At 64.0% G+C, this 23,190-nt stretch overlaps 3 protein-coding genes across 19 annotated transcripts in view; 1 reads left to right on the plus strand and 2 right to left on the minus strand.

Annotated features, from left to right (window-relative positions):
* Positions 1-23,190, plus strand: part of LRPAP1 (LDL receptor related protein associated protein 1) — a 462,538-nt gene that overhangs the window by 214,505 nt on the left and 224,843 nt on the right. The window lies entirely within an intron of this gene.
* On the minus strand, positions 672-10,539 carry MSANTD1 (Myb/SANT DNA binding domain containing 1). 5 transcript variants are annotated; one of them, XM_060148796.1, is made up of 5 exons: positions 8,983-10,539; positions 8,553-8,667; positions 7,609-7,873; positions 3,374-3,649; positions 672-1,960 (listed from the first exon to the last, which is right to left on the minus strand). In XM_060148796.1, exons 1-5 carry the CDS (start codon positions 8,998-9,000, stop codon positions 1,720-1,722), a joined length of 915 nt encoding a protein of 304 aa, XP_060004779.1. In that variant the 5' UTR covers positions 9,001-10,539; the 3' UTR covers positions 672-1,719. The 5 variants fall into 5 exon arrangements, with proteins under 5 accessions (XP_060004779.1, XP_060004777.1, XP_060004780.1 ...); XM_060148794.1 differs by having other exon boundaries at positions 8,553-8,892; XM_060148797.1 differs by lacking the exon at positions 8,553-8,667.
* HTT (huntingtin) overlaps positions 16,573-23,190 on the minus strand; it is a 137,019-nt gene continuing 130,401 nt past the window's right edge. For 7 of the 13 annotated variants that reach the window (XM_060148801.1, XM_060148802.1, XM_060148799.1 and 4 more), the window contains 7 exons: positions 21,265-21,455; positions 20,881-20,995; positions 20,528-20,741; positions 20,110-20,215; positions 18,391-18,553; positions 18,069-18,229; positions 16,573-17,303 (listed from right to left, as the gene is read on the minus strand). In XM_060148801.1, coding sequence (XP_060004784.1) covers positions 17,090-17,303; positions 18,069-18,229; positions 18,391-18,553; positions 20,110-20,215; positions 20,528-20,741; positions 20,881-20,995; positions 21,265-21,455 — 1,164 coding nt within the window. In that variant the 3' untranslated portion in view covers positions 16,573-17,089. Of the gene's footprint in view, positions 17,304-18,068; positions 18,230-18,390; positions 18,554-20,109; positions 20,216-20,526; positions 20,742-20,880; positions 20,996-21,201; positions 21,456-23,190 lie in introns of those variants that run through there. The other 6 variants (XR_009540454.1, XR_009540452.1, XM_060148807.1 and 3 more) reach the window with 5 other exon arrangements.

Raw genomic sequence — 23,190 nt, forward strand, 5'->3', positions numbered from 1 at the left:
CACAGGACACCCAGCCCCTCCCTCCAGCAGACAGGTGTCTACACCACCTGGCTCACCGGGGGTGCTCTGACACCAGCAGAGCCCTGGTTACTGGCTGGCTGCCCTCAAGGGTCATGGAGGTTCAGATGAGCTGGTGGCTGTCACACAGGGAGACTGCGGCAGCCTCCTGCAGAGCCCCGGCTTCCACTCCCCACCCCGCAGCCCCACAAAAAATCCCAGCAGTTTGCTGAGCAACAGTCAGAGGAGCTTTTCCACCCCATAAGTCACCTGTCACTAACCCACCCACTGTGTCTCCTCAGAACCCTGCTGTGTGGCAGCAACTTGCTAGTCCAGGGGTGAACCAGGCATTCCTTGTAAAACAGAGAGCCACGGAGGGTTTTGCTCATCACCCAGCTGCACGGGGTGGGGCCACAGTGCACCCTGCGAGGGGATCAAGGCGACGGGATGGGGACTCCCCCGGCAGTCCAGTGGTTAGGATTCTGCGCTTCCACCGCACGGGGCCCGGCTTTGATCCCTGGTCGGGGAACTAAGAGCCCGCACGCCTCACGGCGTGGCCCCCACCCCCCAAAAAAGGTGACAGGACGAAGCCCTCCACACTCCAGACAGAAGACGTGAAGACCGTGACGGGGTACTCTGTGCTTTGGACAAACAATCAGGCCCTCAGACAGGTAGACGTGTATCTCAGCAAGTTTTAATGAATCCGGTTCTTCCCATACAGAGAAAAGCGCTACAGCCATTAACTGAGACGTCTGTTCTTTGTGACTAGCTGTGACCTTTCACTGGGACCTGACTGCCATATCTCCTACCAAAAGTCACATATCAAGAGGCTTCTTTCTCCCCACTTTTTTGGAAGAGCGTCCCCAGAGCTACGGAGTGGCAGCGTCCCAGGCTACGTCCCCAGGGAGGCCCTGAACAAGACGTAACCCCCGGCTCTCCTGTGGTGCCTTCTTTCAGCCACCTGGGCCCAGATGAGACTCAGGAGGAACTGGGGGGCGGGGGGGCTCTGGAAGGGCTTTCCTGCTGGCAGATCTCGCAGCGCTGAGGCTCCCACCCCCAGCCCCTCTCCCTCCCGGGGAGGCAGCCCCTGGATGGCTGCCGGCTACGTGCGCCCACGGCCAGCCCGGCCCTGCCCTGCCAGCACTTTCACAACCTGCTGTTACCTGGCTTCTCCACTCACTCGCCTGCCTGCCCCCCGAGTGTCAGTTCCCCGAGGCTCGGCCTCGTCTCATCCCCGCCGCATCCCTGGGCAGAGACGGTGGAACGGGACAGGGTGTCCCCAGCGGGCAGGGTCACCGCTGTTATTAGCGCTGTCGGGACGCCCGACGTCCCGGGGGGACAGATGAAAAGGCCGCTGAAGGCGGTGCGGGCCTCTGGGGTTGGCCCAGGTGTTCGAGGCTCTCGGGGCCGACGCAGCAGACCCAGGGAGGGGGACACACCTGCCCCCGCGCTGCGTCCACCCGCTTCGTCTTGGGAGGGACCGCCTGCGCCTCCCTCCAGGGCTGCACTGTGACCTCCGCTGCCAGGCAGTGATGAAAATGACACGTTTAACATCAAAAGCCGTTCCGAGTACCGTCGACAGTGACGATACTGGAGAGCAGATTCCGGGAGGCTCTTCCCGGGAGCTGCCCTGCCGTGAGCCCGGGGCCCCGGCCGGCCGCGTGCCCGGGGGGCTTTAACGCTGGAGGCCGAGGCGGCGGCGGCGGGGGGCCGGTGGGCGGCCTAGACCCCGGACTTGGCGATGATCTTCTCGAGCAGGCTCATCATGCGCTCCTGCAGCTGCAGGCCCTGCGCCTGCAGGAGGCTGTGCTGGTCCAGCCCGCGGCGCACCTCGCGGCACGTCTCCTCCAGGGCGCGGCTGAGCCGGCGCTGCTCCTCCAGCATCGTCTCCAGCAGCCGCAGCTTCTTCCTCTGCAAGTGGCCGCCCTGTCCCTTGCGTTTCTTCACGGGCCGCTCGTCCGACCTGGAAGGACAGCGCCGGCGTGTGGACGGCTGGCCACGGAGCCCGGGCCTGCCCGACCCTCCCGGCCGCCACCGGGCACATGGGGTGCTGGGCTACCGTCCACGCACGTGAGGGCCGGGCCCTCCCACCACGAAGGGGGCGCAGGCTTAGGAGGCGGGGGGTCCCTGCCACGAGAGCACCCCCAAACCCGCTGAGCTGGGTGGGCATGCCCTGGGCTCTCTGCTCGGGGGTGGGGCATCCCGGGTCTAACCGGCCCCCACGGGTGGGCAGGGAGCTGCCAAACCCCACCAGGCCCCAAGATCCTGCCCGTCCCCGAGCCCAGGCCCTCTGCTTCTGTGCAGAAGATTCGTGATCCCGCCAACCTCAGGGGCAGAGAGCAGAGCTCGGCCCCAAGAGGGAGAACAGCCCCACGTCCCAGTCCTGGTGCAATGCCTGGGGCAGCTGTCAGTCTGGGAACTGGGCTCAATCCATGGAAACAACTGTCCGTAAATCTCAGACTTCCCTGCAACTCGGCCTGGCCACCAGCAAAGGCATTTCTGTCTGGGGTCTTTGCTGAGAACAAACGGAGCAGCAGCCCCCCAGACTGGGGGTGTCAGACTGGAGGGGCCCCCGGAGATGCCTTCCTCACCCCACCCTACTCCCATCTGACAGACCTGAGACCAGGCTCAGGGGAGGCAGGGCCACAGCTCAAATCCACACTCTTCCTGTTCTCTCCCCCACTGGCCAACTCCTATTCATCCGTGAAAGCCCAGCCCAAACGTCACCTCCTCTGGCTCCCCAGCCCCCACACCACAGGGGTGTGTCTCCCGCACACCTGACTGAGGGCATCTTTAGGCAGGGTCAGCACACGCCTGGCAGGACGCCGTGGACGGCAGAGGGGCTGCGTCCCCCCACTGCAGCCAGGCTCCGAGCACACCCTGGAGGCTCAGCCTGACACCCCCTCCCCGGTGCTGAGAGACCAGCCGGCCCGGCCAGGCCAGGGAGAAGGGGACCCCAGGGCACGGTCTGCTTGGGGTAGGGGGAGCGCAAGAGCCAGAAGCCGAGGGAAGGCGGGAGCGCTCGCCTCTAATCCCAGCCCTCCTTGGAGAAGGTCCTGATTTATCCCCATTTCACAGAGGGAGGCTGAGGCCCAGAGAGATCAAGGACTTTCCACACAGCTAAGCGGTGACGGAGCAGGAGATGCACCCAGTCTGTGGACATGACAGCCCAAGCTTCGGGAACCACCTGCCTTCCTGTCTCTGGCCTCCCTGCCCCTGGGGGCTGGTGCATACTACCTAGGCTTCCGCGGCCGGCCCGGGCCGGCCGAGGATGCCGCCGCCAGGACAGCCCCCTCGCGGCCCTCAGCCCCCTCTTCGGAGGGCGGGTGCCCGGCCCCGCTGGTGTGGAGGCAAGAGAGGGAAGCACACACACTACCTGAACTTAAGGGACAGTAAGCTGGAGGAGCTGGCGGAGCCATCGTCCTGGAAGCGGCCTTCGTAGGAGCACTGCTTATACGGTAAGTACAGAGGGGTGGACTTAGCAGACGGCGACAGGGACGCCTCGGTCTGGGACGTGGAGGGCCCCGGCTGCTGGCCGTCCGGCAGTTTGCCATCACAGGACTCGGGGACCTTGGCCAGAATCCTATCAATGGCTAGGTAATAGGGCCAGTCGGGCGGGACGGACTCGCTATCTGTCATGCATTTTAATTTCCTGAAACGAAAGACACAAGAGCCAAGGGTGAGAAACAGCTGCTCCCGGCCCTGCCTCGCCCGGCCCTCGGCAGAGGGGCACTCGGGGGCTCCGGACCTGGGGGAGCCACGTGGCAGCCAGGCCTCCCCAGAAAAATTGGCCAGGCCCCAGGGCCAAGGTGACATGGGACTCAGCAAGAAGTCAGGCTCGGGACCTACACCGCCTTGGATGTTGGAAAGGATGCACGTGCCCCAGTGTGAGTGCCAGGACCTTGGGCTCATTCGTCCTCTCTTTGCTTTTCTGGAATTTCTAAACTCTCTGCAATGAACAAATGCTGCTTTTTAATAAGTTAACCGGCAATAACCAAATATATGGTATAACACCAACATGGGAATAAAATGTAATATAATGTGTTACGCAAACGTAAAGTACGGTCGTATAATCAACGCGCTTTTCTAAAGAGGACGCCCTGGGGAGCAAGAAGCTCAGAAGGTAAGAGCACAGGCCTCAGTGTCCAGCACATCTGAGTCTGTCTCTCGTCTCCATCGCTTTGCTGTGTGACCATCAGCAGGTCCATTAACCTCTCTGAGCCTCCATTTTCACATCAGTAAAATGGGGATGATCAAAGTAAGCTCCTCACGTGGCCGTCACTCTCGGGAAGATTTAAGAAGACAACGCCCGGTGTCTGGCAAACAGCAAGCTGTCAGATATTCTCGGCTGAAGGTGCCAGGAGGACCCGGGCTGGGCCGGACGGGGTCCCTTCCCACACTGCCTGACGTCCCCCACCCCCACTCGGGCCCCAGGCCCAGGGTCTGCACTGCACGGCTCTGCCCACTGTGGGCCTGAGCCCATCTGAGGCCCTGCACCACGCTCCCCTCCCCTGCAGACGGAACCTGAAGGTCCCTGGGCCTTGGCTGTCCCCTGGGAGGTGAGGGATGGGGAGAGGCGGCCGCAAGACAGCTGGGCAGCACCAGCCAGGCCAGGAAGGAGGCCACAGGGTTTCCTGGGCCCCCGGCCTCAGCTTCCAGCCCCCATGTTCCTGCCCCTCGCTCTTCCCGCTGTGGCGAGGCCTTTGAGAAACAGAGCGCCCCGTGGCCAGACGGCCTCTGTCTCTGACAAGGGGCTCCCTGCCAGGGTGCAGCCACCGGTCACACTGGTCACTGCAGATAACGAGCTGACCACCTGAAAGAGTGGCCCCCCGCGGAGGTGCGTGGCTCAGGGCAGCAGGCAGAGGCAGGCCAGGCAGGACATGCCCTCGAGCAGTGCCCAGCAAGCAGACTGTCCTCAGCGGGAAGCCCGGGACGGGCCACGTGGGGACGAGCAGGCCGCTCCGGCTTCCTGACCACGGACCACCGTCCATCCCGCGGAGGGCGACACGGACATGGGCACAGCGGGTGGACGATGGTGCTCGGGGCCCAGCCCCCACCCGGGCTCCCCCCCACGCCCTCTGCAGGTGTCCCCCCAGCTCCTGGTCTGTCAACTCAAGCCAGCCCACTCCTCGGAGAAATAAGGAAAGGCCCGCCCTGGCATGGGGAGCACCTGAACGGTGTGCCAACAAAACACCCCCCACGGAACCTGGCCACCCCCAGGCTTCCTTAACCAGCAATTTTTTTTTTTTCCGGTTACACTGAGCGACTTGCGGCATCCTAGTGCCTCAACCAGGGATTGAACCAGGGCCACGACAGTGAGAGCGCAGAGTCCTAACCGCTGGACCGCCAGGGAATTCCCCCGACAATGTTAATATATAAAAAGCTGTCTCCGGGGCTTCCCTGGTGGCGCAGTGGTTGAGAGTCCGCCTGCCGATGCAGGGGACACAGGTTCGTGCCCCAGTCGGGGAAGATCCCACGTGCTGTGCAGCGGCTGGGCCCGTGAGCCATGGCCGCTGAGCCTGCGCGTCCAGAGCCTGTGCTCCGTAACGGGAGAGGCCACAACAGTGAGAGGCCCGCGTACGCCCCCCCCCACACACACACACCTGTCTCGGGACTTCCCTGGTGGTCCAGCAGTTAGGACTCCGTGCTTTCACTGCCGAGGGCCCAGGTTCAATCCCCGGTCGGGGAACTGAGATCCTGCAAGCCCTGCGGTGCGGCCAATAAATAAATAAATAAACAAGGATTGTTTAAAAAAAAAAAAAGCTGTCGTGAAAAAATAACTAAAGTCTCTGCTGTGGGAGGCTCTGGGTGGCGGGGGGAGAAAGAACCAGTCATGCAGCCAAAGCGTTGGCCTGTGAGGGGCTGTGTGGCCTTGGGCAAGTCCCTCTCCTGCTCTGGGCCTCTGTTTCCCCATCGGTGTACGGGAGCTGACACATACCATGGTGTGCAAGTGCTTCCTAAACTGTGAAGTGCTGTCCGCGAGGGGGCCCTGGGCCCTCTCAGCCATACCCTCATCTCCTGTGGCCTCTGGGGCCCACATCCCTCTTCCAGGAATGGAACAGAATCCCTCCCCTGGGACTCTGAAGAAGCTTTCAGGATAAATAATGAATGACCCGGCTAGACACCAGTCAGGGCCCTGGAGCTATGGAGTCAGACAGGAGCCCCGTAAGACAGCCTGCGTCACCTCCACAGCTCCCTCCTCACCGGGCAGGGGCGGGTGGGGGGCGGGGGGCAGGTGCACCTACACGCTGCTCGGCCCTTCCGTCAGGAGCCGGCGACTGGAATCTGACAGACTTTACCTAAGCGACTCCTCGGATGCCTTTGGACCCCAGCAGCCGCCTGTTTTCCACCCCGGGGCCTGGCTGGGGGCCAAGCTGGGGGTCAGAAATGGGCCTTCGGACAGGCCAGGCTCAGGACCTCCAAGGGCCAGAAAAAGTTAAATGGATGCAACTGAAACAGCCTCTGGTTGCCCAGGGCCCTGGGGAGCCCCTGCACGTCCCCAGGCTCCAGACGGGCTGGGAGCGTCAGGCCAGGAGGGATGAGGCCTCTCCTTGCTTGTTCGAGGTGGGCATGGGAGTCGGGGTGAGGGTCCTCTCACCCACGGTGTGGCTCAAGGTGCCGAGGCCAACCTGCAGGGCCTCGTCCACACGCAGCTCTGTGCCCCTGCCCACAGCGGCCACTAGGAGGGCCAGAAGTGGCCTGGGCTGGGACCAGCTGGGTCCCGGCACGGCCCCCTGGACGGCCCCCTCCCCCCCCCCCCCCGCACACTGACAGGCTCTTGGGGGCTGCCCAGGCCGCCCCCAGGGCCCATGCTCTCGGTGCCACTCTCCCCCTAGAGCCCAGCTGCTGCTTGACCTTTACCTGCCCTGACCCACGCCACACCTCTGACCTTTGCCCTCCCTGTGACCCTCTCCTCACCGTGAGCCCCTGCAGATAGGCCTGGCCTCACACTCCACGGTGCTGGGCACGTGGGGCCACAAGGCTCCGTCCCGGACGCCAGAGCTGCCCCTGCCGGAGCCGCGCACTTGGCCCCGACCGGGCTCCTCCCACGGCAGCCAGGGCCGGGGGCCTCCTCCCGGGAGCGGACCCTCCTGGGCACTCAGGGCTTCCGCTGAGCCCTCCACGCCCCGCCCAGGCCCCAAGGCCAGCGCTGTGCTGTGCTCACAGCAGGCTCAGCGGATGCTGAAGATGACAGAGCGGCAGGACAGGCCGGCTCGCAGGCCTGGTGGCTGAGCCTCCTCCGGCCTCAGTTTCCCGCCCACACAGCAGCACCCGCCACCCTGCGGAGCAGAGCCAAGCCTGGGGGGCCGAGTGGGAGTCGCCCGCGGGCCTGGGGGGTGGTGCCCTGGCCGAGGCCTGGGGAGCCGGGGTCAGCCCCAGCCCGGCCCTCCTGTGCCTCGGTTTCCCCCCTCCCCTCCCCCATGGCTTCTGCAGGTCCCCTCTCACTTACACAAAGCCAGGACCCCCCCCCACACTCAGCTCCGGGGATGTCCCGGCCGGGGCGGGGGCGGGGGCGGGGGGGGGGGCGATGTCCCTGTGCGGACCGCCTGCCCAGCGAGCCTGGGGTGCCCTGGGGCTCTGTGGCGGCAACAGCGGTGGCCGCGGGCCTACCTGTACTGGAAGGTCATGTTGGTGATCTTGATCTTGATCTCCTCGCCCAGCCGGCGCTCGCCGGTCATCTCCAGCAGCTTGCTGGCCATCTTCTCGTAGACCTTGGCGTTGCGCTTGGTCTGCTTCAGCTCGTCGAAGAACTCCTCCCAGACGAGCATGAGGCCGCGCATCTCCGCGTCCGTCCAGTTGCGGGCCCGCCGGTGCTTCTCCGTCTGCGAGGACACGAGGTAGCCGGGCACCTCGGCCGCTGCCATGCCGGGGTCACCTGCGGGGTTAAAGAGCGCACTCGGGCCGGGCCGCGTGGGGCCTGCGCACCACGGCGGCGGGAGCCCCGCTCCTGGAAGGCAGCTCCTCGCTCAAAATGGGGCCTACATCTGACAGGCAGGAATTTAGTTAAAAGCTTTTAAACGGGAAACGTCATTTTGATGTCACGTTTCCATAGCAACAGAGCAACTGCATAAGCTACAACAACAGAAACCTTTTAACTGAAAGCGCAGGAATCAGGGCCGCCCTGACGGGCCATCAACATTGCAGTGAGCGAGCCAGACCCCAAACTGGCGGCCCGGGCTCCCGGCCCCGCCCCGCGCCCCAGCCCTGTCGCCAGGCTGGCCGGCCCAGGCCGCCGAACGAGGCACCTCCGCTGGGCAGACCGGGCTCTTGAGAGGTGGGGTCCAGGCCGCAGCCCCCGCCTCTGCCCCGCCCTGGCTCACACAGGCGGGGGCCCAGGGAGGGCCCAGGGTAAGGCATTGGGGTGCAAACAGATGAGGAGACCCAGAGGAGGAGAGACGACAGACAGAGGGGTGGCAGGGGCAGAGACAGACAGATGGGGAGACTCACACGGGAACACACTCTTGGGGACCCGCAGAGACACGTGTGTGCACCAACACCCACCCACCTGCATGCCCTGCACACAGCCATCCTCCGGCCAACACGCTCACACTTACGGTACAAACGCCACCACCACCAGGCTGGGCGGGGGCAGGGCTCCGGCCCCGAGCAGACCCCTGGCTCGGCCACTGTCTGCCTGCTCCCCTCCTTGCAGGCGGGATGCTTGCTGGCCTGGGTGACACATGGGACGGGCTGGGGGGCTGGCACAGTGCTTGAGACCAGAGAGTAGCTGGGAGCGGGTGGTGCGGATCCCTCCCACCATGGGCAGCCCCACCGCAGTCCTGATCGCCCTGCATCAATCAGCCCCATCCACACCCAGACCTGCCTGGTCCACTCGGCTGGGTCGGCTCCTCCTGTGCCCCACGGCCCCGCAGGAGACAGCTCGGGGAAGCCTTGCTGAATAAAGGAGTGAACAAACGAAGGACTGACCTCAAGTAAATCCCCTCCCTTCCCAGCAGGTTGCCTAGACTTCACCTTCGGACTTACTGGCAAACTCTTATTCATTCTTCAAAACCCTGTTCTGGCATCAGCTCCTCTCTGAAGTCTTCCTATTCAATACACTTTGGTCCTTCTTCCCTTTTTCCCTCCCGCAAATTGGACCTGCTTTGAGCCAGCCATTTATTTTCTGCCTTCCAGCTTTGTGACGCTTGCTAAGGCCACTGGGCACTGTTCTAAGTGCAGTATGTCTGGTACGTCTGTGTCTTCTACTTTGATCCTCACGGCACTCTTGCGAGGGAGGCTGGCACTGCTGTTATTCCCATTTTCCAGATGAACAGCCTGAGGGACAAAGGTGAGGTCACGCTGTGGTCAAGGAGCCAAGCTGGGCTCTGAACCCAGGCAGGCTGGCTCGGGACTGGGTTTGACTTGTGTTGTGCAGTGGCCGCCAGGCTCCCCGTGAAGGACACCGTCACGCCTCCTCTGCCCATGGTCCTGGGAAAACGCCCCTGCTGCTTCCTGGCTCTCCTGAGAGACCCCCCAACGCTGACCTTGGACAAAGCGACCACTGGCACTGGCTGGGGTCCCCGGCCACCCACCCTCAGCAGGCCTCCGCCCAGTGTTTGACTGAGGCTCAGGGGACAGGGACATGAACCTCCAGCGCCAGCCAGGTGGTGCAGCGTAGGATGAAGGAGAGCTCTGCAGAAGGACCGGCCAAGAGAGGCAGCAAGGCCGCCCGGCCCAGAGCACGTGCAGGACGGGCAGTGAGAGGTGGTGGGGCCGTAACGGGGAGGGCAGGACAGCAGGGCCTGAGAGCCAGGCTGGGGATGGGCCACCACCTCGGCAGGGCCTAGGGACTGAGTGCCCACTGGGACTGGCCAGGGGACCAAGCCTTAGCCGGGCAGAAGACCAGAGCAGTGGAGCCTGCGGGGGCTTCAGAGAGAAGGGCCACCTAAGGCATCGGGACTGAACATTTTGAAGGTAAAACTCAAGCAGGTGGCTTGCCAGCAAGAGCCCTCACACCTGCTGGACGGGCTGCAATGGCCACGTGGTGCCCCCGCCCCACCCCCAGGCCCACGGGCCAGCGTGCCCATCCGTGAGCCTGCCTGGCATCCTCAGGGTTCCGGGGTGGCCTGAACTCGGGGGGAAGGGCTCACAAAGTCCAGGCCGAAAACCTCCACCTTCAACAGAGGACCCTCCTCGGGCCTGACTATGACAGGAGCTTCTTGGTCTGAGCCGTCCCAGGACAGGGAAGCTGAGCCTGGGATGCGAGGCGTCCCCGAGTCTCCACCCAGGTGCCCCCCCCACCGCACCCACGTGCCCAGAGCTCGCCCTCTGACACCCTGCGAGGCAGGCTGAAGCCCTAGGCGGAAGGAGGGGAGGTGCTCAGGATGGGGTGGGCTGGCTGGGGCTCCCTCCCTCCCCCGCAGTCAGATCTTGGAGTGTAGAGGGGAAGGGCAGCAGGGGTCCCTGGGTCAGGGCCCGGGCCTGCCATCAGCTCCTGGTGGAGGCCCCTCCCTCTCTGGGGACACAGGGACACCACATAGCACCGCCCAGGAAGGCTGACAACTGCTGCACTCCTCCAGCCTGGGTACCTGGCATAGAGCACTCAGTAGTGCTTGCCAAGTGGACCAGTGACCGCAAGTCCCACCTCCTCCAGGAAACCTCCCCCCCGCCCCGCCCTAGATGAAGGATTCAACCTACCAAGTGGCCCTAGCGCTGGCTCTCTGTCCCCCAGAGCCTGTGCCAACCCTGACCATCCTCCAGGAGGACCTTTCTTCAACCACGACTCCAAGAACAGAGCAGGGCTGCCTCAGTGCATCCCAGCACCAGGGCCAGGGGGACCAAGGGAGAGGCAGGCAAAGCCGGCTCAGGGTCTCAGACCCAGCTCCACCAACTCGGGTTGTGACTCGGCCGTCCCCCCGCCCCCAGCCCCTGTCCTCACCTACAGTGGGGCTCAGAGCACAGGAGTCGTCCTCTCTGGACAAGTACCCACCGCCAGACATGCGGCTGGAGGCTGCACCTCCAAGGCCCTGGGACCCCTTCCCACGGCCCCCTCCCTACCCCCACCCAAACCCTCCTTGGAGCCTTGGGAGAGGGCAGAGGCCCATGTGCTGGCCTGGCGGGGCTGGCGAATCGTCATCAGGAAAAGCTGCTGCCCCAGGGCACCCGGCCTGGTCAACCCCAGGACAGCGGGTCCCTATGCCTCCGCAGGGCAGCTGTGGCCCAGAGGCATCGCTGCCCGTGCTCAGCGTCCTGGCAGCCAGGCGGCTCGGAGGAGGCATCTACACCCCCTGCTAGGCCTCCAGCCAAACGTCCAGGAGAGTCAGGGTAAAAGGCTGGGCTCCAACCGTCTCTTCTCAGGTTTCAGGGGCACCGGAAGCCCTGGAGAGGGGGGCCCGGGGGACGCTCCCGGAAGCAGAGCCCTCACTTTCGGTGTCCAAGGACGAGGAGGGGCCAGGAAGGTGGGGAAGGCAGGCCCAGCTCCCCGCGGCCCCACGGGTGGGCCCACGTGCCCTCGGCTGGGCAGGGCTGTGAACCTCGGCACAGGCCTCTGCTTCCCGCCGCGGAGGCTCAGGGCAGGAAGGGGCGTCTCTCAGGGGCCTCCAGCACCTCCTGGGAGCAGGCAGCGGTGAGCTGAGCCCGTCTCCGAAGGCAGGGGTTTGGCCGAGGAAGACCCCCCAGCTGGGCAGAGGCAGGGAAGCACAGGGAGTGTGGGAGATGGGTCCAGGCCCGGGCGCAGGCAGGGCAGAGCTGAAGGAGGGCAGGTCGGGAGGATGGACTCCCTGGTGCCAGGGGGCGACGACCGTGCCGGCACCACCATCCTCTCCCCGCGCGCACGGGAGCCCAGACCGTAACTTTCAGTCCCCCGCCTCAGCAGGCAGAACCCAACCCCGACCCAACGGCTCCACTGGGCCAGCCAGCCTCCGAGCACACCCTGGGCCGGGTGAGTGGAGGCCTGGCCGGTGAAGGCCTGGGAGTGTCAGGCCCCTAGAGGACGTGGCCGTGACGGGCCCCGGGTTTCCTGCTTGGAGGGCCAGTGGGGATGAGCCGTCCAGACGGAGAAGCCAGGCCGTTGAGGCCCCCAAGCTCGTGGAAACTGCAGGACACCCTCATGGTTTCCCAAGAGCCCCGGTGACCCCACAGAGCAGGCCCACCCTGTGCCCACAGGCCCCGGGCGCTGGCAGAATGCCCCGTCCGGCGGTGCCTGGGCCCATGGCCAGGCTACCCTGAGGGGTGAGGCTGGGCCGGGCACCCCCAGACCCAGAAGGGCTCTCAGGTGTCAGGTCAGGAAGCAAGGGCTTCCTCTGAAGACAAGAGGGGTCTTGCCCTTTACCGAGGGCACCTGTGCACGGTGGCTGGAGGGTGAGTGGGGGACAAGCCGTCGCTTCTTTCCAGGGGATCTGGGGGCATTTCCTTTCTGGAAACAGCAGGTGGACCAGGTGTGCCGGCCAGGGTCTGGCTGCCTCGCCTGGACCAGGGAGGGGCGGGTAGAGCTTAGGCAGCTCTGAAGGGTGAGCTGAAGGGGCCCTGGAGGTGTGTCGCAGAGGAGACACACCTGTGGAGGCGACATGATCTTCCCAAACGCGTAGAGCAACTCAGGTGGAAACGAACCCGTGCGGCCCGTCCACGAGGCCCAGCAGCTAAACGCTCTCCAAGCAGCTTCCTGCCGACACTGCCCGCACCTGCGGCGCCTGCGCACATCCCGACACCCTGTCTGCAGGCGTGTGCGGTCACACGGCCGTGACCACAGGCAGGGGCCAGTCCACCCGTGCTCGGCCGTCTCTCGGGGCCCCCGCCACGGTCGGGCTCGGGGCCGCCCACTTCCCAGAACTGGGGGGACTTCAGCAGACACTGTGAAGCGCCTGCCCGGGGCAGCCCGCGGCCCAGGGTCTCTGTGTTTGCAGGTTGGTGGGCAACCACCAGCGCCCCGAGATGACTGTGACGCTCACTACCGGGGTTCCTGGGGGCTGGGAAGGACGGTGCCCACTCAGCTGAGTGGAGAAGACTTCCAGGAGGAGCTAGCATTTCAGGTGGGAAGAACTCACCGGCTCAAATAGACAGGGCAGCATCGCCTCACGCTGTCGCCCAGGAGCACGGGGGGGCAATGGCCAATGAGGCGGAAGGGGCAGCTAGACCGTGAGGGGCTCAGAAGTCAGGTCGTGGCCCCCGAGTGAGCCCCCCAGAACCTCTGCCAGCCCTGGCCGCCCCTCCAGGGTAGGGCTCCGGGCGAAACCCCACGGCCCCTGGGAGATTCCACCAGAACCGCTGCAGCCTTCGCGGCCGCGTGTGCGGGCAGGAGGCCCGCTGTGAGGTGGCCCGCGGGTCGCCTCCTCAGCCCCGCATGGCCAGCCACCCGGACCGGCGGCCCCCGACTGAGGCACTGGGCTCGTGCTGGTGTGGCATCAATTCCTGCCTCCCCGCCGCGGGGTCTAGGCTCTCCGCAAGCAAAGCAGGCCTCACCCAGCAAGTTATCGCTTAATTCTTTTCTTTTAATTCATAAGTACAATGTTTGTAGCAGTTTAAAAAATTAAAATGTACATCTCACGTCAGACTTCCCTTTCCTCTCGCAGACAGTCACATCTGGGCCAGGCTCCGGGACGCACCCATCGCAGCCCTGCTGGTGCCCAGCGTGGCAGGGACGGCGGGGACGGTGGCGGCGGCGGCGCAGCATGAACTCAAACCCCTGCCGATGGCCACTCCGCCACGGCTCGAGGCAGCGAGTACGGGCAGGTGGCCCCACTGAGCTCAGAGCCCAACCACCTTCGGCAGGTCCACGACGGCCACAATCCTCCAGGGCCAGGGGTCACCCTGCAGTGACTGTCTGGGGCCAGATGCTCCCACATGCGCTCGAGGGAAGTGGGCTGCTCCAGCTGCTTTAGAAAGTGCCAGGCACAGGGCAAGAGTGCCCCTGCACCCTCCAGGCCCCTTCCGGTTGTCACCGCCACCTGAGCGGCCCCTCCCTGCTGAGCGCATGCCCGGGCCCGTGGTCCCCTCCTCGCGGGGGCACCCCGAGCTCCCCAGCGAGCCTTGGTGGCCTTCGGGGTGGTTTTCCCATCCCCGCCTGTCGCTCCAGTGGGCAGAACGGCCGTGAGTCTCACCCTGGCCGGGAGCTACACTTTCGGCCACGGCGCAGAGGGACAATAGCCAAAGCGAGGCCACGTGCCAGGGAGAGACGTTATCAAGATGGAACTGAGTCCTCACCTGCAAACCACAGACAAGTGGCCCACGCCACGCGGCCCCGGAGGAGTTTCCCTGCAGCACGGCCGAGCGCAGCTCCGTGAACCCGCGCCGACAGCAGGGGCTCCCCTTGGCTCCACGGATGAGCCGCCCGCGCCCCAGGGCTGGGCAGTGACGCCCGGCCACGAAGGGGGCCCTCTGGCGTTCAGGGGCTCCTCTGATGCCACGCTGTGGGTGTCTGGAGGCGCCTCAGCGTCTTCCTTCCTCCTGAGAGGATACAGGGCTGCAGGAGTGGGAGAGCCCGCAGTAAAGGGCACTAGGAGGCTGGAGAGCCCCTGCCCGGCTCAGGGGCCGCCCCGGGAGGCACGGTTCCGAGAAGGCGCGCAAGCGCGTCGCCCACCAGCCCTACCCTGGTTTCACTCAGATCTTTCCTGTGTCACCAGCAGGAAAACAAAAACACCCCCCCAAAAAAACAAAACAAACCTGACGATCACATCAACGATACTTTCAACAAAATGTGGACTGGCAGTAGGACTGGTGCTCGCCGTAGACTTTCAGGAACTTGGCAAAGTCAGTCCCTTCTGCAGAGAGCTGACAAGGTGGACTGTTTTCTCAGTGGGATTTTAATGACCCCGTGCAGCCGACTCCACAGGGCAGGTCTAAGGAAGGTCGGCTTCTACAGGGAACTGATGGCCACTCTTAGAGGCCTCGCCTGTCTGTGTCTTGATGAATACAGATACATACAAACACATTACACACGTACTCATCCACGGGTAAAGTGATCTCACTCATAAACTCATATCCACTTCGGGGGCACACCGGCAAGTCTTTGGGTTGGCACCTAGGGCCAGAGCTGGGCTCAAGCCCCCTCGTTAAGCACTGGCTGTTACGGGTCACGTGGTAACAAGGAGGCCCCACCAAACTCAGCTGAGCCCGGTGCTATGACTCCTAAGGGGAACGGTTCCCAGTTTTACATTCACAGAGCTATTTCTAACAAGCGTAAACATTAAGCAGGGACAACGTCAGCCTGCGATGCGTCTATCTCGGAGCTGCTGAAATAACGTGGGAGTCCAAAGTGAAAAGGGAGAGAGAGCGGTGACTTTTCTCAATTCTTGTTCAGAGTCAGGAGATCCTCCCCAAGGTCCTACTTGGACCTCTGACCCGTTTCTACTCCTCCCCAAGGTCCTACTTGGACCTCTGACCCGTTTCTACTGTTCACGCCCTGGCCGGGCGAGGCCTCTGCCAGGCGCTGGTGGGGCAGGCAGGAAAAGCCAAGGGCTGCTCTGAGGAGGGGCTCCCACAGCCTACCCTGGCCGCACACTCTGACCCCAGCCGGCCTCAAACCATGGCAGCTCTGGGGGTGGGAGCGGCCTGGGTCTGCGCCCGCAGCTGTGTGCGCCATGGTGAGATGTCGCACAGACGCGAGGGTAGATAACCGTGCACCGAAGGACTCCTCCCCTTGGCAGACTCTGGAAGTCAGCTTCACAGTCATCTCCACCTGCCAGTGAAACACCCCAAACCTGACTGCACTTGAGCTCATGACCAAACTGGCCAGCATGACGGTGACCAAATGACTGGCTGCCTCTGGGGACCTCAAGAGCCCTGCCCGTAAGCGCTCCACCAGCCCCTGGCCAAGGGCACTCGACTGTCCACGCCTCGTGTGCATTTGATGATGTGGCTGCTTTGGGCCCAGAAACAGCTGGTCCAGGGGCCAGGGCCTGGGGTAGAAGTGGCGGCCCTGGCTGGCCTCATTCCTGCCCCACCACTGGTCCAGTGGGCACAGATACGCACCCGCCTATGCTGAAAGGAGGCCCCGCGGATGGACTGAAAGGGAGCCGAGGACGTGCTCGGGCCTTTCTCAAACAGTTGCCAGGACTCCAAGCTTTGCTCTTGACCAAGAGGGGCGCAGACAACTAATGCTGTTACACCCTTGGGGCTGCCAGACCAGGCGAGCCTCTGGGCCCCACTGTGCAGGAGGGACACGGGGGACTCGGATCCCAACACCCGTCGGCCAGCCCCTGGGTAGAGCGCAGCCCCAGTCAGGACAGGAGCCGGGGGACGACAGTGTTGGTCAGGACGGAGGCTGCTCACGGCCAGGCGGGCCGGCCTTGTCGGCTAAGTGCCCAGGAGCCGCCCGTCACCAGTGGGAGAGCCTTGAGAGCCATCTGTGCCCCAGCGCTGACTGCCCACGACCAGGACAGCCACGGGGGAACCTTCCCAACTCGTAAGGGGGCAGGGGGAACTCCCGGTCAGACATCTGCACGCCAACACCTCCCTAAACTCTAACTAAACGTGAATGCACAAAAAAGGGCGGCGTGTCGGGGGACTAGGGCTTGGGCGAGAGGAACGCCAGAGTTAAGTCTCGTGGAGGGAGAGGGAGGGGCTCCCGTCGACCTCCTCGGAGGCCGTGACACGCAGCACAGACTCGGCAATGCACAGACTGTACACGGGCATAGAAAGTTACCTTAAAATTAATCTCTTTACTGATATAATTAAACTTTAAATCCTGAGAAGAAAACAGAGACAGGGAAGAACGGCGCAGGCCATCGTGCTCCCAGCCACCCCGCCCCGCCCAGGCCCGATGCCAGCGCGGCACGCAGGCCTGCAGGAGCCAGCGAGACCCCAGGACCCCGTGCCTCACTGGGGAGATGCGGGGGGTGCCCTGGGAGGCCCGTGGCATCACCTCCCGCCTGCGGGACAGCAGAGGGGCTCACGGCCGACCTGCGAGAGCCGAGGCAGGAGCAGCTGGGACCCGGTGGCAGCGAACAGGCCGCACGTGAGGAAGCACACACCGGCGACTGGCATTTAACGCTAGCTCTAGCACGGGGGTCAGCAACGGCTGCTCTTGCCCCTGCAAGGACTCAGGCTCAACCCCCAAGATTCCTGCATACGTTCCCTGCACGCGGTGAGGCCGAGCCACGCGGTGCAGGCGGGGCCCCGAGTCCTGGCGCCACCTCGCCTCCGCCCACCTGGGCGCTCAGCACGTGGTGACCTTGTGGACGTTCCGCAAACAAGCCAGCAGGCGGTGATACGGGTTTCCTGGCGCCGCGACCACCTCGAACACAGACTGGAAGGCCCTGCGGTCGAGCTCCTCCTCTATCTGGTGTCTGTAGAAGTCCGCGGCCACCAGGCAGAAGAGGTGCACGTCCACGTGCTCCAGCTTGCCCATCCTGCTCACGACGTGGGGAAGGCTGGCAGGGCGGTTAAGGGCGCAAGGCTGCAAGTGTGGGGGGACCTGCCTCCCGTCCTCCCTGGGAACCCCTGCCCCGACACAGGCCTGCCAACGGCCCGGGAGCACCGAGTGCCAAGCCAAGCCGCGGACGGGGTGGAGGCGGCAGCTGCCTCCCACCTTGGCTCCGGGAAGCCAGAGCCCCCCGCGGAGGGCGCTCCTCTGGGCAGCACCTCCCTGGCCCGGCACCCGTGTGCCGAGGGCAGAGCCGTGCTGCCCTCCAGGGCCGCTGACAGCGCCAGGACGGCTGTCTGCTCCGAGGCTCTGCGGTCTGTCTTAGGGGGCGGCTGACAGGAGGGGAACGTCCCTTTAGCAGCCAGCATCTTGGGGGTGGGAACTGGATCTTCACTTAAGCTTTTACCCAAGAGAGTGATACGAGGCACGTGACAAAGAATAAAGAGAAGCAGCACGAGGGACACACCCAGCTGCACGGACCAGAGTGGGCGGGAGGAGCTCTTTGCGGCCCCCCCCCCCCCCCCCCCCCCGCACTCCTCAGAGAAATGCCCCGGCCCCGCCCCTCCCGCTCAGCATGGGGAACGCATGGTTTTCTGTTTCCTTGTCCACGGCTTACTCTCTTGGGGCTTAAGGTAAACAACACCTTGACACCTGGGCTTTCTGCAGAGCTTAGGTTTCCAAAACCTTAACGCAAACGTCAACCTGGATGTTGACGGAAGTGCTGCCCCTGAATGCTACGTCCCGCGGGGCCCCAGGACCCAGGGAAGGATACATGGCCGAAACCCACGGGCTAGTGGAAGCGCTGACAAAGAAGCAGGAGAGGCTCCACATGGCCATGGCAACCGGAGTCCTCTGCGTGAAGTTGGAGAGGGACAGCATGACCCAGTCCCGGACCATGGACGACTGCCCTGTGCTGTGCAGAGTCTGGAACACCTGCAAGGGCAGAGAGCCCCGGGGGGCCACCCCGTCAACACCGGCTTCGGGGGAAGAGTGGTGGCTGGCTTCAAGGGGAGGAACTGGCAAGTCCCCGGGGCCGACACGTTCAGAGGGTAGTAGGCACCTGGTCTGGGGGCTCCTCTGCACTGGGCCCTCACCTGGTACACTACGGTGGCCATGAACTGCGGGTACGGTTGCTGGTTGGACAGAAACTCTCCAATGACCTTGTTCATGACGTCCTGGGGCGGGAAGAAGTCATCTAGAAACTGGGGGAGGATGCGCGCCACCACTCTGGCTTCACAGGGAAACCCCTTCCTGATCCTGCAGGGAGGAGACACGGATCAGAGCCTCGCCCTGCCCAGGGCTCCCCACCCGCACGGGGGCCCCCAAGCCAAAAAGGGGTCCTGGAGTAACAAGCAGAAATGGTTTGGGGCAGTGGCATTATGGGGGAATTAAGTCAGTCGTAACAGAACCACGTCCTCGTTCGCGCCTGTCCTCACCAGTGTCCACACGCTCCTGGAACCTGTCAGCGTCTCGCCAGGCCCCCTTCTCTCCCGCCTGTCCCTGGTGCCCTCCTGACACCTCCCCTCAACACACCCTCAGCGGGCATCTTGGGCAGCGTCCTTCCAGGTTCCAGCTGGGCAGGCGGCCAGCAGGCTACTCGCGCTGCCGTACCGTTAGCACACACCGCTGGCCCTCCGTATCCGCGGGTTCCGCACCCGCACTTCACTCCGCAGCTGGCTGGGTGAAGGCAGAGCCCGAGGACACAGAGGCGGAGTGCTCTCCACTATTTTATGCCAGGGACTTGAGCATCAGCAGAGTTTGGAATCCGTGGGGGTCCCGGAACCAATCCCCGTGGATACCGAGAGACGACCGTACAGGAAAGCTATGTGTGACTGAAAAGCACCAGAAAGGACCCAGAAACTGGCCCAGGAGTGACCGTCCCACCTGCCTGCAGACGCCAGCCGCTGCCCAGCATGGGCGACACTCACAACTCAAAGTCAGCTTTGTCAAGCCAGCGTCCCTCCACGTGTCTGGAAGGTGGTCAGGCTGAACGCCGGCACTGCACTGGCTGAAGCGTTTATCCCACCAGCAGGCATGGGAATGCAAGCCCCACGTGGGCAGGGGCCTGCGTGGGCGGCCCTGCCCACCGTGGAGGGGCCCGAAGAATGTGAGGGAAGAATGACTGTAAACGCTTTCAACGCTCAACGTGAAAACAGCCCACGCGCTCAGCTTCCCACAGCCCCTCACCTGGCCAGAGCAGACGGAGAAAGTCCTGCTAAGTGTGCTCTTGTGAAACCCCAAATGGCCTCCTCCTGACCGAGCTGACCAGACCTGTCAGGCTGAGTGGTGCGGAGTCGGCTGCCCCAAGGCCACAGACACAGCACGTCGCCTGGACCAGGAGGCCTGGGGCAAAGCCGGATGAGGCCCCCTCACCCATTCTGCAGGACCGCAAACTGAGCCAGTCCTGGACACAAGGGCACACACGTCGGGGGCAGGCTCTCAAAGACGTCTGTCATTTAAGTCTGTACCACGGTCTCCCGAAGCCTCCTGAGCCACTGCAAACGTGGCTCTAAGGCTCCTCTCACAAGGCAGCAGGTCTGATGGCCAGTCCCGTTACCGACCAGGGCTGCACGCCCAGTCTCATTACAGGCCCTCCCGACACCACCACATGGCCGGCACTGCCCCTCGCCTTCAGCAGACACGCCGGCACTGGGGACAGGGCGCTGGGGTCCTAGGACTGGCGGCTGGAGCAGAGCCCGAGGGCAGCGCGAGCGCGCTCAGGGCACAGGCGGGCTGAGAGCAGAGCGGGTGTGTAGGAAGCAGCAGCTCCCGGCTAACGCTCCAGGGCTTTACCTGTCAGGCTCCATTCTTACCTGTCAAAAAGAACAGACACACGCTCCATGGCCACGATCACTGACTCGCTGTCAGGGGCAGCAGGGCTGGGGTCTGAGGTTCTGCCTGGACTGATTTTCTCTTTTCCTGAAACAAAGCCGGTCAGTTCTTTTCATTTGTAAAATTGGACAGGCTCCGTAAACAGGGCCTGGAACTCGCACAGGAGTTTACTAAACACCTAGAGATGATCTCAGACCAGGTGGCGGGAGCCCCCAGCACCCCAGGGCCCAGCCCAGCCACACAGGGCCCAGGGGTCTGTCTGCAGACCCGCTCCCAGGCAGGGTTCCGACACCCGCACAGCTCTGCAACCTTGAGAACTGGAGGGGCCTGTGGTCTGCGTCCTGTGCGTCCGGAGCTCAGCGGCACTGACCCGCCGGGCACAGGTGGCCCCCTGCTCACCTGTGTACATACAGGTGAGCATCAGGCCCAGGGCCGCCATGGCGCGGTGCGGGCTGTGCACGTTCACTCTGTCCACGCTCAGCTTGACCAGGGACTCCGCATCCAGCCGGGAGAGCTGCTCGGAGAGCAGGAGGCGCTCCAGGCCCCTCAGGACACAGTGGTAAACGATGGACGGGGTGGACTCCTCGCTTCCAGACAGCATCACCCCACACATCTGGACAGGAAGGAAGACCTCCCGGTCAAAGAGCCACATCTGGCCTCCTGTCGCTCATGCACCTTCCCCCAGATGAAAACCACCAAGGGCCCCACCGCACAGGTCCCGGAGCACGGAGCCCACGCCCGTTCCCCCTCGCCTGTATGATGGATGCGGAGAACTCCGGCCCGACGTCCAGAGGGTAGTTCTCAATCAGGTAGAAGGCCGTGGCACACATCACCAGCACGTGCTGCTGGCTGTGGATGTTCACGCAGCTGAGAACGAGACAAGGGCCAGGCTCAGCCACGCGTGGTGGCTACTCCCACCTGATGGCACGTGGTATCCTCCTGTCTCAGTGACCGCAGCCACTGTCCCTGTGAGAAGGGTGCCCGCCTGGGTTCCTGCTGACCCCTGCCCATGATACGGCCGGGGTCTGACATACGCTTTGAAATGTGCAACGTCACTTCTCACAGCCCCCCACCTCTGGTCAGACAGAAGCCCTGGAGGGAGACAGCAGCAGGAGGTCCTGGCCGCTGCCACTCACTGGGCTGTGCCTTTGAGGTTGGAGAGGAGATAGTCGCTGATGACCGGGATGAGCTGCTTTGCGGTGTCGTCTAGGAGGTCGCACTCCAGCACGTAGAGGACGCCATGCAGGGCTCCGATCCTGCTGGGCAGATGGCCGCTCCTGAGCGTGCTCTCCAGCAGCCGGCTGACCGGCTCTGCCACGGCCTTGTCCTAGGGCGCAGCACACGCGGAGGCTAGCCTCACAGTGCCGTGGGGCGCCGAGAGAGGCTGGCCTCACGCTGCGGTCGGGCCGGTGTGCAGAACAGAGCCCTCTGCGAGGCCTGCGTGCGGGGCTGGCGTCCGGGAGCTGGGGTGTCGGGATGGGGGGCTCCCTGGGCCTCCCCTGCTGTGTCTGTGCTGACACCCTTCCCCCCTCCCCGGGGCTGGAGTTCGGTGTGTGCCCGGCAGAGGGGCCTGCGGAGCCTGCGGGCCGGCAATGAGAGCCCCGGTTCTGAGTCTCTGACGAGCTTCCCTGGGGACAGCGTGTCGCTGGGGGTGGAGTGTGGCCCGCGTGACTCCATGGGACGGGGTTCTGGAAGCTAGCGCCTGTTTCCTCTGGACCTCGCCCCCAGGCCCTCTCCCTTCGGTGGTTCTGCTTCACAGCCCTTCACTGCGATGGATCAGAGCCCTGAGTGTATGTGAGTCCTGCGTGTCCTCCTGGTGTGGCCTTGGGGACCCGCACAGTAGCCTATGCTAACTTGTAGGAAAATGGTCTTAGTTTCCCTCAGCAGCCTAAGCAGGATGGAGAGGGGTAGGGACCTCAACACTCAGCACCACACTCCGCACTTCAGATCGGCTTTGTATCAGAGAAGACCCTTCACAAGGCGGAGATGGCGACCACTGCTCTTCACAGACCACCTTGCCCAGACACAGGCGGCCACTGCTGGCCGAGGGCCTTGTCTCGCTCTGCAAAAGCCACAGAGGCTGCCCGGCCCGGCAGCCCCCGGAACTGTCCTGTGGCCCCCGAGGACGTGACACTGCTGAGACTCCTACCCCTCCTGCCCGCACCCAGGGCCACCACCACCACCAGGACCCGCTGCAGGGCACCGCTACCACCACACTGGGCAACGGGAACGCCGGTGCTGCACGGGGCGCAGGGGCACAGGCCACGATGTGCAGAGAGAGTGCCCTGAGGGAAAGTGCGCTGCCCTTCACACCGGCCGGGAGTCCACGTCCCGTGCCATCCTGCCTAAGCCTCTTCTTGAAAACCACGATCACTCGATCCATTTACTGACAACACAACATTTGCCTCAGGGATCTAGGCCAGAGCACAAACACAATTACCATGAAAACACCCAGCACTTGAAACTCCCGCAAGGACAAGAGGACCCCTTCAAGCCTGGCTGCACATACCTCCCTCTCCACACCCAGAGGGCCGACACTTGGAAGAGCTGTCTGCTCAGCGGAAGGGACTCATTGTTTCTGTTCCCTGGACGGTGGCCCCAGGGCCGAAGGCCACCCAGGATGAATGGTACCTGCTCTGGGCCTTGGCTTGGAGGGACAAATTCAATGGGGGAACAGTCGGGAAGGAGGGGACCCCAGCTCACACCCCACGTCTGCCCCGTCCCGTGCGACCTGGAGCAAGTCAGCAGCCCCCTGTCTTGGCCTCCTCGGGAGCAGGTGGGATCATGGCGGCCCCACCTCCGCCAGCCTGTACACAGCGTGTGTGGGGCACGAGGGGGAGCTCCGCAAATGGCAGCGCAATCAGGACAGACAGCATGGGTGTGGGATGTGGGAGAGGCACCTGGGTGCCACCCCGCCCCTCGCTGATGGGCCCAAATGCCCGGCTCACGGCGGCCACCCCTGCGTTTGTTCAGGGAGCGAGTCTCTATTCTAGCATAGAGCTGGATTCCAGGAGACATGAGTGAGAAACAGCAGTGACCGGCGGATGCCACGTGGCCTGCAG

This window comes from Lagenorhynchus albirostris, chromosome 4 (genome assembly GCF_949774975.1).
Source record: "Lagenorhynchus albirostris chromosome 4, mLagAlb1.1, whole genome shotgun sequence".
NCBI lineage: Eukaryota > Metazoa > Chordata > Mammalia > Artiodactyla > Delphinidae > Lagenorhynchus > Lagenorhynchus albirostris.